This window comes from Microtus ochrogaster, chromosome 8, assembly GCF_000317375.1.
Source record: "Microtus ochrogaster isolate Prairie Vole_2 chromosome 8, MicOch1.0, whole genome shotgun sequence".
Taxonomy (NCBI): Eukaryota; Metazoa; Chordata; class Mammalia; order Rodentia; family Cricetidae; genus Microtus; species Microtus ochrogaster.
The window spans coordinates 759996-773512 of NC_022015.1; the positions used below are offsets into that span (position 1 = coordinate 759996).

General features: G+C 49.5%; 1 protein-coding gene across 5 annotated transcripts in view; it reads right to left on the reverse strand.

Moving 5' to 3' along the window:
* The window catches only part of Trim66 (tripartite motif containing 66), a 53339-nt gene that overhangs the window by 21173 nt on the left and 18649 nt on the right, over positions 1-13517 (reverse strand). For all 5 annotated transcript variants that reach the window (XM_005350976.3, XM_026781351.1, XM_026781349.1 and 2 more), the window contains 8 exons: positions 12652-12755; positions 10512-10659; positions 9487-9619; positions 8885-9001; positions 7733-7847; positions 7118-7264; positions 4082-4199; positions 1739-2643 (listed from right to left, as the gene is read on the reverse strand). In XM_005350976.3, coding sequence (XP_005351033.3) covers positions 1739-2643; positions 4082-4199; positions 7118-7264; positions 7733-7847; positions 8885-9001; positions 9487-9619; positions 10512-10659; positions 12652-12755 — 1787 coding nt within the window. The remainder of the gene's footprint in view (positions 1-1738; positions 2644-4081; positions 4200-7117; positions 7265-7732; positions 7848-8884; positions 9002-9486; positions 9620-10511; positions 10660-12651; positions 12756-13517) is intronic.

Sequence of the window (13517 nt, forward strand, 5' to 3'; positions counted from 1 at the left end):
CCCTCATCTACACAACCCCAGACATCCACATATCCATATACCCACACAGACGTGTGCATACAATGCACACCACACACACACACACACACACACACACACACACACACATCTAATCTCTTCCTGAAACTGTATCCTAATACCATAGTCTTAGAATAGAACCCAAACCATGAATTCTGAGCTAACTCTGCGAGGTTCACTTTAACAATGTTAACATGTGGTTTGTGTTTGTTTGGCTGGTTGGCTGGCTAGTTGGATAGCTGACTGGTTAGTTTGGCTTTGATCTGGGTTTATTTCATTACTATTATGGTTGTGGTGCTAGGAATCAAACCCAGGGTCTTGTGCCTGGTAGCAAGCACTTAACCTAACACTCTCAAATCTGCAACATCTGAGCTAATATTTAGCTGTGGTCCTCTATGAACCCTGGATTCTGCTCTGCCTGCACAGGGAATATTTTACATCTCTTCAAAGGAACTGAGCCTCCAGAGATGACACCTGAAGCATTATCTAAAGTCATTCCTGATGAAGCATTAATGTGAAGCCTTATGTTTGCCTCTCTGGAGATGTGTAACCATAGATTTAAAGGAGACACTACCATGGAAAATGTGAGAAGGAATGGAGACATAAGCTGGAACAAGAGATCTAGAAAAAATTAGGAAGTATGAATTAAGACGTGAAACAGCAAAGATCCCAAAGACACAAATGCACTCACTCAGTCGTCTTGAGAAAATGGAGGATCAGCATTCAATTCTCCAGCATTCCCTAAGCAGAGATCAGACCTCTTCCATGGCATTATAGACAAATCAGCAGACCTGGGCCAGTCTTAGCTCCTCCTCTCAACACTCTGTACAGTCTCGAAGCAAACTGCTTGCACTCACCAACCCTACCGCACCTACACGCTACAGACGGCACCATCTGTTGGTATGGTATTCCATATGTGTGCATAAAACATATCTAGCTTTACAGACATAAAGTCAAAACATTCCTTGGAGTGTTGGAAAAGTGCCAGCAGCCGAGGCCTCCTGCCACCCTCATTCTTCTCCTAGAGCTCTCTCCTCTTTCCCTACCAGGTATGCCTAAGCGCCCAGCTTGAAAGGGTTCACAGATAGGAGCGACTGCCCCCTTATCCTGACACTGGAAGGGGTCTCGCAACACTCTGATGGCACCATCTCCTGGGCTTGAGTACATGCTGCTCTCCATGAATACATGAGAACCTGAGCTCAATCCTCCAGAACCCACATAAAAAACCCAAAAGTATCAGTGCGTGCCTATAACCCCAGTGCTTGGAATGTGGAGATGGGTAGATCCCTGGGGCTTGCTGAACAGCCAGCTGAGCCAAACTGGCAAGCTCCTAGTTCAGTTAGAGACTCTGTTTCAAAAAAAGAAAAAGAAAAAGGTGGACAGCAACAGAGGAAGATGCTCAACATCAACCCCTAGCTTCTCCGTAGACTGACTCTCTCTCTCTCTCTCTCTCTCCCCTGTCCTTTCCTGTCCTCTCTTCCCCCAGTACCTTTATGTTTTCAAAGGTACAATCTATGGACAAAATCCCCAATGTCACCCCAGGGGATAGGGCTAAGCCAGGCCACTCTAGAGACCCCTGAGCCCAGATCTCTATGGACCACGTACTATATCCTCCACAGCTGCTGAGCGCAGAGCTCATGTGAGGGCTTAGCTGTAGACCACGCTTAGATGAAGGAGCCAGATGCTGTATGCCCTGAGAAGTCCTGGGATGATGGCTCACCTGCAGGGAGTCCTCTTGGCTCTGGGACTGGACAGGTGCTGGCTGCCTGACAATGTAGTTGATCTGCCCCACGATGGTTTGCTGTAGATGCTGAGGAGACTTGGTCTGACTCAGCTGCAGGCTGGGCTGTTGAGCCTGCAGGAGGAGTTCCAAGTCCTTCTGCATCTCCTCCAGCTCAAACTTGTGATGCATGATGTCCACATTCTGAGAACAGGCAGGCCCAGGAGGGCTCTCGTGTTGACTGGAAGCCAGGTGCTGGGATGGAGGCAAGGGTGGCGGTGCATGCTGGGTGGGTGGAGGAGGTGGAGGTGGGGGCGGTGGCTGCTGCTGTGGCTGCTGCTGAAAGTGGCCGAGCTTCAGCTTCTGGTGGTGGCCCAGCTGAACTTGGATGGAGGGTGTCTGTATGGCGGGCTGGGCGTGAGCTCCCGACTGAACGTCTTGCGGAGGGACGATGCACACAGGCTGGGAAATCAGCTGCTGTCCTGGCCGCTGGGATGTACTCTCCTGGTCTGCGGGAGGCGGTGGTTCTAACCAGGGCTGCAGCAGCTTTGGTGGATGGGGACTGCAGGCCAGCTCTTTCTCCCTGGGCAGCAGGGTGGAACACTGCAGCGCCCCCAGCTGGTGGGGCACCATTTCAGAGGGCTGCCGGAAACTGTGAGCTGGGTGGATACTGGGTGGGGCGACCTGGCCTTTGAGGGAAGGTGAGACTGGGGAGCAGTGGGAGCAGCAGACAGACGAGGAGCACAGTGCTGGAGGCTGGAACTTGTGTGCAGGGTGGCTGAGAGACTCCTGCTGAGCCATGGGGGCCTGGTGGCCCTGATACAAGGAGGATGACCCCTGTAAGCTCCCATAAGTGGCTACAGCATCTGCCCGGGACAGCTGCCCGCCCTCAGTGGTTATGCAGCCTGGAGATGGAGAACAGAGAGATCCCAAAGGTAAGACACAGCTGCTCCCTTTGCTACTCTCTGCTCCCAGGACCAAAGACCAGCATTCCGCAAGCCCAGTCAGCCACGGAGATGAACTTCCACCCCAGACCTCCAAGACTCTCCAAGAACAAGGCCTGCAGAAGCTCACTCCAGGGGACCGTGGGTATTTGAGGAACTGGGTCAGCTTTTACTAAATGACCAGCCATTCTACCCGACTGGGAAACCTACAAGCTCTTCACACTCCTTTCAGTCTAACAGCTCAATGGACTTGCTGAAAGAATGCACTTGGGGTTGGGGAGGGAGTGTCTGGAAAACAACAAAGGGTACACAGTGAGCATCTAGGTGCAGATCTAAGAAACTGCTGGGTACTACGATGGAAGATCCCATGCCAGGTTGGTGCCAGTCACCAGCACTGCTGTTGGGTTGCTGTGGTGGCATCATAGCGAGTGTTCACTGTCTACTGCCCCTTCACCCAGTGTTCTATGAAGCTGGCTTAGGAGACTGAGCTCCTCGAAGACAGAGGATGTGTCTGATTCACCTGTGGTTCTATCGTGCTCAGCACCGGGCCTCACCAGGGACAACTGCTGAGTTAAATAAACAGGAGGGGGTAGGGAAAACTAAATCTGGAACTGGGGATACAACCACTTGGTAGCCTGCTGGCCTAGGTTCCCCAAAACCAGAAACTGGGTATAGTGCTACACACCTGAAACCCCAGCACTCAAAGGGGAGGTAGAATTGAGAGCGAGAGAGCTAGAAGTTCAAGGCCACCGTCTGCTATTTAGTGAATAAACCTAAGCTACATGAGACCTATCCAAACAAATGAACAAAAACATATCTAGTATCATTGATTTGCCAAGTTCAAAAAATTGTCAATGAGATTAACATCTTAGAATCAGAGCGGCAGTTGGTAGTTAGTTTCAATAACTATTATGTTGTCAGCACAAACATATCTTCATGTCTACACTACGTGGAGACTGACTGACAGAAATTACAACAGAGGAAGAAAAAATACACAAGGCCATTAATCTCCTGTTTGCACTCAGCCCAAAGGAGGAGTGTGTAGCTTGTACCCTCACACATAGGCCCTGGGTCACCTCACGGACATGCTCACCTGGACTGCCATACAGCATTCAGGAGAGGGTCACCGTCTTGTCACCTCTCCAGCAATGAAGCTGAGGTAAAAGGAGCAACATTCATGCAGAAGAGGAAGCTAGTGTTTCAGGTAGCGATAGAGTCCCACACTGCCGTTATTAACCCATCCTCCCCACTTCTACTCAAGGAAAGGTTTGATGACTGACTCCATGATCCCTGGCAGTCTCAAGAGCACTTCCTCCTGGGCACATGGTTGAGCCACCTAGGAAACACAGCAGATTGCCTGCACTTATTCTTAGCTGACAGGCTAAAGGTCACAGCTCACCAAGGGAAGCCAGCTGCTTGGTCCAGAAGTTGGGCTCCCAGGTGAATCTGATACTCCAGGGAGAGCCGGGATCTGTGTTACAGCTCGTCTCCAGCAGCCGCTGCATCTGGAACACAATCTGACAACAGTACCATTTATTTGGGCATCTGCCTGTGTGGCAAGTCCCACTTTCTAGGGCTTTGGACAGGTTAAAGGGTCCCAAGTTGTGTTCCTCTGGCCTCTGGTCATCCTCTGTAGTCCCAGTTCCCTGTCCCCCTTTAATCTTCCCAGCCAATGATCTTCCTCTTCCCTGGACTCTGGAACCCTGCATCCGTATCTCTTCCAGACCTCAGATGACTTCTAACTGCCTGGCAGCCCAGTCACCCCACCAGTACCTCCTTCAAAATCTGGGACAACCTTCTCAGAGCTGGCCATTGCTCTGCCCCTTCCATACCACCTGTTTGCCATCCTCCTCAGCCACGGCTCTCATCTGCGGCCCCTCATGGCTCTCCCATTGCCTGGGGCTTTGCCAAGTATCCATCACACCCTGCCATCATCTGGCCCTAGATAACTAGTGGCCCAGTTGACACCTTGGCCTTTAAGTCTTTGTTTTGTTTTGTTTTTTAGTTTGTTTTGTTTTGGGGACAGGGTCTCAAGTATTCCAGGCCTTCTTCAAATCTATTGCATATTCAAGGATGACCTGAACTTCTTCTCATCCCCTGCATGCACCAGCATACCTGGTTTACAGACTACTTGGAATCAAAGCCAGGGCTTTGTCCATGCTAGGCAAACTCTACAAGTGAGCTACATCCCCAGTTCCCATTCCTGATTCCTTTTGTTTTTTAGATTATATTTTATTTTATTTTATTTTTGTTTTTCGAGACAGGGTTTCTCTGTGGCTTTGGAGCCTGTCCTGGATCTAGCTCTGTAGACCAGGCTGGTCTCGAACTCACAGAGATCCTCCTGCCTCTGCCTCCCAAGTGCTGGGATTAAAGGCGTGCGCCACCATCGCCCGGCTAGATTATATTTTAATTACAAAATTTCTCCCTTCCCTTTCCTCCCTCCAAGTCCTCCCATATACCCATCCCTGTTCTTCTTCAAATTCATGGCTTCTTTTTCATTGTTATTATGTGCATATATGTAGTATTTGTATATACATACTGATTCTCAGATATAATCTGTTGAGTCCATATAATGTAACTTATATCATTCTTATTTCTTCAATGTTAATCAGCTTCCACCTGTTTTCAGCTCAGTCACTACACCTATACCTCATTAGTCATCTACCTGTGAGGCCATAAACAACAACCTACTTCCTGATTATAAGGTGCTCCTACCCCCCTGGGACATGCTCTTCAATCTTGCTGCACTCTGAGTGCCATTCTAGCCGTTCACAGTCTCCCCAGCTTCCCATCATCTTCAGGTCCCATGTCACTAGGGCCCTAAGTTTCTACTGACCACCAATTCCCAACTTCAGGTCAATCCAGCTATGCTAAAGCCTTGCTACTCAGCTGCGCTACCTAAGGCCATGAAAGTAACCGCTGTTTTCAAGGGCACACTTAGAGGTTCCCTCGGCCTCCTTACTTCCTTCATCACGGTCCTCTCCCACTGCTAGGTCATTCACCTGCCAGTGCACCCAACCGCTAACCCTCTTCTTATTTACTACTTTGCAGAAGATAAAAGAGATCACAAAAGGCACATGCTCCAGGAGCTGAGGATGTAGCTCAGTTAGTAGTGTCTGCCTAGTATACAGGAAGCCCTAGGTCCAACTCCCAGCACTGCATAAGCCCAGCATAGTAGTGCGAGCCTGTAATATCAGCATTCAGGGACACGAGTCATCCTGGGCTACATAGTGAGTGAAGCCAGCCTGGATCGTATCATAGAAATGACAAAAGTCCAAACTCTTCGAACACAGATTCCCTTCGCCCTTCTTCGAGACCAATAGGCACCCTCTGGCTCTCACTCTTCCCCAGGGTGCTCACTCCACCCACCCCTCTCTATCTTACTGCCATCCTCTCTCCCATAGAAAAGGTGCAAATGTTTGCCAGACTTAAAAAGTTCCCCCAGCTCTGCCTCCTTCCCAGTTCCTGGTCCCTTCTCGCGTCTATCTCCAGCCTCACCTCCGTGCGTCTGACTTCTACCTCCCTGCTTTGCTGGAACTTCCTTACACAGTCACCAGAGAACTCAGCACTGTCAGCTTTCAAGGCGACTGGGCGTGTCCCTCCTGTCTCGCCTCTGTAGGATGGTCAGCACAGTCCTCAATTTGAGCTCCTTTGACATCTGCACTCTACGTCCCTGCCTCTCCTCTACACTCTAGCTGTGCTTCTCGGTCCTCACTGTCTGCCCCTCTGCAGAAATAACGGCATTCCCTGGTTTCAGATTTGTTCTCTGCTTCTCCACGATGCTGCCATGGTGACTGTCCCAGTAATGCTGCCTCTTAATCTCCAGCCCTGACTCTTCTGAAGTCCAGACCCATCTATGAAACCAGCTTTTTGGCCCCCTCTTTTCAGATGCCCTCCAGGTACCTTAGAGTCAATACAACTATCTCTTAAAGCCCATTCTCCTCCAGCCTGGAGTGTTGCACTCAGGGGAAAGAGACAGGAGGATCTCAAGTTTGAGGCCTGCAGGAGCTACCTAGCAAGACCCTATCAAAAACCAAAACTAACACTTCCTTCTCCTAGGCATCACAAGCTCAAGACTTCGAAATCTTCTCCAATTCCTGCTTTTCTTGCTCTCCTACTTGGAGTCTAGTACTAGCTTTCTGTGAGGTCTCTGAACACCCAGGACAATGTGTGAGTCCGTGAGAACCACAGGCCTTCCTGGCTGGGTTAGCAAGATCGTTTCTGCAGCTAGGTCCCTTGTGCTATAGGACCTGGTAGAAAATGACATTCGCTTACTAACCCAAAGCCATGGCTGGGTCTGAAGAACTCAGTACCTGCTGTCTTACTCCTCTTTCCTTCTAAAATCGTGCACTTCCAAGGATAGCCCCTCCCCTTGCGATACAGGCTCTGTTGGGGTCTGTTTTCAGACTAGCTGAAGGGACAGGCTTCCTCTTACCAGCTCTTTGCTGAAAAGGAAAGGGACACTGGTCTTGCTGCAGACAGCCCAGTTGATGAAATTCTGCACATGCTCAAACTGCCGGTTGAGGACCATGATGCTCTGTAGCTGCTGCTCCAGCTTCCGTTTTCTCTCGTTAGTGATGCCCTGGTGCACAGAGAAAAGAGAGAAACTGCTGAAGTCCATGTTTGGGAAGTCTGGTGGCCACCGATGACATCTGATAAGAGAACTGAAAATAGCCTGAGCTGTTTGCTGGTGGGTGGAGAAAGGGAGAAGAGATAGTGAGAGATTCCACAGCACAAAGGTGGAATGGTGGCAAATGGGAAAACATGAATGAGTGAATGTCTACCCCTCTTGCACTCAGCCTTCCAGGAGGGCACAATTAGATTCTGTCTTAAGACCTCCCTGGCGTAGTTAAGAGAGGCACGGATGGCATCAGGAAGAGGACGAACTGTTTCCCAGCCCCTTATCAAGCCACTCTTCCAAAATTAGACTAAAAATTTTAAATACAGCATGCAACAAGATGCCGCGATGACTATGCATCTGAATCCTAGCCCCGGCTTCTGACCCAGGAGAACGCAGGATGCACCCCTGGGCCAGTCTGCGTATACAAACCTCAAGTTCCTCTATGAGCCCGTTGGCCTGTTTGTTCAGCTCATTTATCAGGACCATCTTGGCCATTTTGATCTGGTTTTCCACCTTCCTATGCTGATGTTTCACTTCAAAAATCCTGGAAACATGATGGGACAAACAGTGATTCCTCTCTGCTTACTGAAAGACAGCAAACAGAAAAGCTGGCAACTTGGAAGCTGCCTTGAGATCAGAGCCAAGCGGGCATCAAAGAAAAAGGACCTTTCTCAGCCCCGTTCACTATCCCTCCCCCTTGGTCTAACTGGGCTTCCTCTAGGAAACCTCGGGTCCACCCAGTAGCTCACCAGGTGGCACAGTACTGTGGGATAAATAAATATGATTTCATATTGTCCAAAAGGAAGACGCGTGGGTGCAGGGACTAGTGGCTTCTGAGGACTGGGCAGAGTGGGAAGTGGAGGGATGTGACCAGTAACATAAAGGTTTCTGTTAGGGTGATGGAACGTTCAATTGCACAGTTCTGAGAAATGCCAAAAACCGATGCATTACACATTTTAAAGGCCTTAGTTTATTATATCTCATTAAAAATATTTAAGAGAAAGGTTATGGTCTTTGACATTACCGCAGCCCTAGCTTCCAAGGATTAGCCATGTTAGCTCAGATGACAACCTCTATGAACCTCTGCCTCCTCAGCAGTAAAATGAAGATAAGCCTTGCTGAAAGAATTATAATAACTGAACAAAATAATGCATGTTTCCCAACCCAATTCCTAACTCTTGCTATACAAAACTCCAGTGATGCCATGCCATTTAACTTATTTATATAGATAACAAGAAGGGGCAGATTATGACTAACTGTTGCTGTCCCACAATAAACAGCGCTTCCTTCTCCAAAAGCTACTTACTATGTACCCTTGTTCTTGGGTATCCATTTCTGGCTGACTCATAAAGCAGAGAACCTAGGTCCAGACTCTCTCTGATCGCCCTGAACTAGCTGGCCCTAGTCATCAAGTGATATCCCAAAGACAACTCACTGGCACTGAGACCTCTAAGGAATGGACATGTACGCTAATCTGCCTAACCACATCCGCCTTTGTGGACCGTCTGGACACTGGTACCCGAGCCCAGGAGGTGAGAGAGCAGAGCATTTTCGGAACTAGCCAGATCTGGCCTAGGCTACCTGTCCTCAATTTGCTTCGCAGATGTCTGCAGGCTGGATTTCTTATGTGCCACCTGCGTGGTCACGCTTTCCAGAAGCATCCTCTGGTTTTGTAGAACTTCTTCAACATGTCTGCACCTAAGGGAGGAGACAAAACAGGAGCTGAGGAGTGATGGCTCCTCTCCTGAGCAGCCAGCACCCAGGAAATCCCATGGTGCATTGTCTCAGCCTTGGAGGCCAGGATTACACACTGCCAGAGAGAAAAGCACCCAAGTCTCTTAGTCCATCAGGAGCTTTGTAGAGTCATCTCAAGAGAAGAGGAACACCTTGGCCCAGCTGCTGCAGGTTGACTTGGGCAAGGAGAGGTGTTGTTGTTGTTGTTGTTGTTGTTGTTGTTGTTGTTGTTGTGAGACAGTTTCACTATGTAAGCAAGGTGTTTTCCACATCACTATGTAGCCTTGGATGTCATCTAAACTCACCACCATCCTCCCTCAGCCTCCCAAGTGTTGGGATTACAAATGAATGTCACCATACCCTGCCTTGGAGAGAGGGTGACACCTCAGCATCAGCAGGCCAGAGCGAGCCTCCCAGCCCCCCACTCCCGGATAGCCCACCCGTCCTACCTGTGCTCTTTGTGCTCCACCATCAGGCAGCTGTGGCATGTAAGCACATCACATGTCTCACAGAAGAGCTTCAGCACTTCCTGTGTGTGCAGAGGGCAGTACAAGGCGAAGTCCCCAGAGCCACCATTCACCCCTGCCAGAGAAGACAGAAGACGTGGGCTTCTGCTCACGCAGACCTTTCTGCTGAGCTTTGCTGAGCAGCCCTCAGCCCTCCAGAGACGCAGCACAGACACAGAGCATGGGGCAGGAGATGCAAGCAGGAGAGGTCTCTCTTGGGAACGCTGAGACTCAGGCAAAGGGAAGAATTCAAGCTTAGCCTGAGTTGCTCAGCTGTCCAGAAACTTCACACTCTCACGCCCTAGTGTCCCACCCCCTGCCAGGGGTGGAGAAGGCACTTGCTCCTGCTCCAGGTAGATCTCTGGCACAGTGGGAAACCCTCCTAAATGAACCTAAGCCTCTTCACTAACCAGGATTCTGTGTCAGTGTGGCTAACACCAGCTTCTCAGCTTTGCTGGGTTTCAGACTAGTTCATGTGGTGAACTCTGTCTGCTTCCAGTGGGCCGGACACATATCACACACAACACACACACACACACACATACACACACACACACACACACACACACACACACACACACACACACAAGTCAAGGGCCCCAGAAGACTTTCCAAAAGACTGTTGACTAAAACAGATGGTGCAGGACAGACAAAAGGGCAAGAGTGGACCCGACTGTTAAATCTCCGATGCGAGGCATATGGCTCTAAATAGGAGTGGGAGGTGGGAGCTCAGCTTGCTTCCATGACTCAAGATCATGCTCCCAGCACCAGCTCACCCACACTCTCCCGCCCCCAGCCCAACAGTAAGGGCTAGAGTGAGTCACCCCTCTGACTCTAAGGGAGATATCCTTCCTTTGCAAAAGACTCGGAAACCATCCCTACTGCCTCTCTTGGCTGAGAAACAAGGTCAGAATACTATTCTCCAGGCACTTGTGGGTTCAGCACAGAAGAAACATGGGGAGCTGTACCTGAGGATCCTTTCTGTGCCCGTGCAAAGAGTGGGCCCCCTGGGGCTGGGACATGCCGGTGTTCCTCTGTGCAGGAGCTGCACAGCCAGCGGTTGCAGTAGGTGCAGAGGATATGCGCTGCCCTCTTCTCCTTGCATTCAGAGCAGTTCTGGAAGCAGAGAGCCCAGCATTGGTGACCCTGTAGTTGCTGGGGTTTACAGCTGCAATCAGTAAATGCCCTCCGGACTGGGGTCCTGGTGGAATGTTTCCCAGAACCGAGGAGTACTGTCGAGTGGAGGGCTGCCTGGCAGGGCATGCGCAGGAAAACACCGTCTGTGACAGAAGGAACGGTGGCTATCTTCCACTAAAGTTAAGGAAACCCAGTAAGTCAAGGCTGCCCCCCCATCAAGGCATACACAGCTCAGGCAGGGTGACACCCTTTAAATCGATAATGCTGCAATAAAAAATACATGACAAGTGCTAAGGACACATGCAAAAGGAGGTTCCTAAGAACTAGGCCTAAGGGTGGCAGGGAACCTTTTCATCAGTAGGACACATCTAAGTTGAATGCTAAATGGCAGGTAGGTAGATGAAGGGGAAGTTACAACAGAGGAAAATCTCATGCAAAAGCTGAGCGTCCAATGTCTTCAAAGGAGAGAAAGTCTAAGATGTCAGGGTATCCAGGGAGATGAGTCCACCCAGCTGAGAGAGCACATGAAGGCCTGCTTCAGAGCTGTGCTCCACCTGTGGTCTGCCCGGCCTAAGATCCCCTCCTCACCTCCAAAAGTTTGCTCATTTGTGGTGATGTTTTGTTTGTGCTGAAACAAATAAAGCTGCCTGGAGATAAGAGGGTGGAGCTAGCCACAGTAGTCAGCTACAGAGGCCAGGCGGTGGTGATGCAAACCTTTAATCCCAGCACTCGGGAGACAGAGGCAGACAGATCTCTGTGAGTTCAAGGCCACCCTGGGCTTGATTTTGATTAGACTGAGCCAGTCCAAAAGAGAAACATAGCCAGGCGATGGTGGTTCATACCTTTAATCCCAGTACTAGGGAGGTAGAGATAGAAAGGAATATGGTTGGGCGGAGAGAGAAATATAAGCAGGAGGAGAGAAGAGCTCAGGATTTAGTCTGGGGACTTGGGGAGACAGGATACCCCATTTGGTCTAAGGATTTCGTAGAGGTAAGAACTAGTGGCTGCTGCTCTGCTTCTCTGATCTTTCAGCTTTCACCCCCTAACATCTGACTCCAGCTTTTTACTAATTCAGACCAATTAGAATTCACGCCACAGTCATTTCATCAGCAGATACAGTGCTAGGTCTGATGGGAGCCATCATGAAGTGCGGAGATGTGGGAAAACATTACCTCGTCCATCCTTAACTCACGCAATCCACTAAACTGCTGTGGGTGGAGAAGGCTTCACCAACTTCCCTATGGCTGTCTTAGAAGCAGAATACATGTTAACTCCCAGAGAGCAACAAACATTCGGTAAGAATTGATACAGGAAAAAGTAAATAAACCAGTAGGAGAATGAAAAGCAGTGATAAGGCCGTGTCTGTAGAGAAACAGGAGGTATTCCAGTCGGTGAGGAAACAGCGCAGAGCTGTTACACAGGATGAAAACGCTCGTTCAATCTAAGCTGATGTTGAGAAATCTCAACTCAGGGGGAAGCTAAAGGGAAAGAAAAGCCTACTACTGATATTATCTGTAAGAGTCATGAGAAAAAAAAACACTGAAATAAATTAAGTAATGTTTAATATATCTTAAGATACCTTCACTTTCCACTCAAAGCATATAAATTTCACCTAGTAGAAAACTATGTCACTTCTCCTAATTCAAACATGTTTTATTTCCCTCCTGTGTGGATGAGTGGCTGGATGGGTGGATAAATGGGTAGATGGGTAGATGGATGCGTGGATGGGTAAGTGGAAGAATGGGTAAAAAAAATGGGTGTATGGACAGATGGGTGGATGGATGGGTGGATGGATGGACGGGCGGGCGGGCAGACGGACGGACAGACGGATGGATGGGTGCGTGGATGGGTGGGTGGATGGATGGGAAAACCGATGGAACCACAAATCAGTGATAGGTAGCTAGACCTATAGATGGGGGTCTCATCAATTTCTGTCAACCACCGCCTGCCTATTCCGTTGTCCTGACTTACCCTGGCCATTGTGGGTTGCCCAGGAGGAAAGTACTGAAGGAAAATATGTTCAGTTACATCTCTGGTAAGATACACTCGTTGACATCCAGGACAGGAGATGAGCTCTGGAGGGGAAAGACAGACAGTGGAGCCAAGCAACAGAGTGATTATTCATACAGCCTAGAAGGGGGCTTTCTCATACCCAGCACCAACATAAGGGCAATATTTCCTCTGTGCCGATGTGATCTCTATTCAATAATACAGCCCACAGTTAGCATGAACATGACCATCCCCCCAGAGGCCAGCCCTCCAGACCATCCATTTGGTCTCCTCCCATCCCTGTCTTTGCCTAATCTTCCTCTCTTCCCTAGGAGCCAGGTTACTACAGACTCAAGCCTCCTGCTGCTCCAGTTCTTCATTCTGTAGCCCTGAGGTCCCAGTTCCGTGACTTTGGAGGGTTAGTGTAACCCAGCGGACATCACAGTCATTAATGTTCCCATGTTACCCGAATCCCAAAGCTGGAACTTCCAGTTCTCTAGCCAGAGAAAAAACAGCCCCGTCCCCTGCCTGCTCACGTAAAGGTGCTTTTCATTGGTTTAACCAATACCAATAAGTCTGTTTCTGGGGCTCAGGAGCCTGTGGCTGGGCTGTTTCTACCCAGAGTCACAGACCATGGAAGGTGCACTATAAACATACCCCGTAAGCAGCCTAATTCACTCCCTTTCCCAGAAGAATGCAACAGTTTCCAAACATTCCTTAGCATAGTGGGCATCTGAATTACACAAGCAGCAGGAGATTGTCACCTTGGAGACCACAGTGACTCCAGACCCACTCTAAAAACAGTCGAACCTCTGGGAACGAGTCTCTTGGGGAGGGCAAGGGACCTG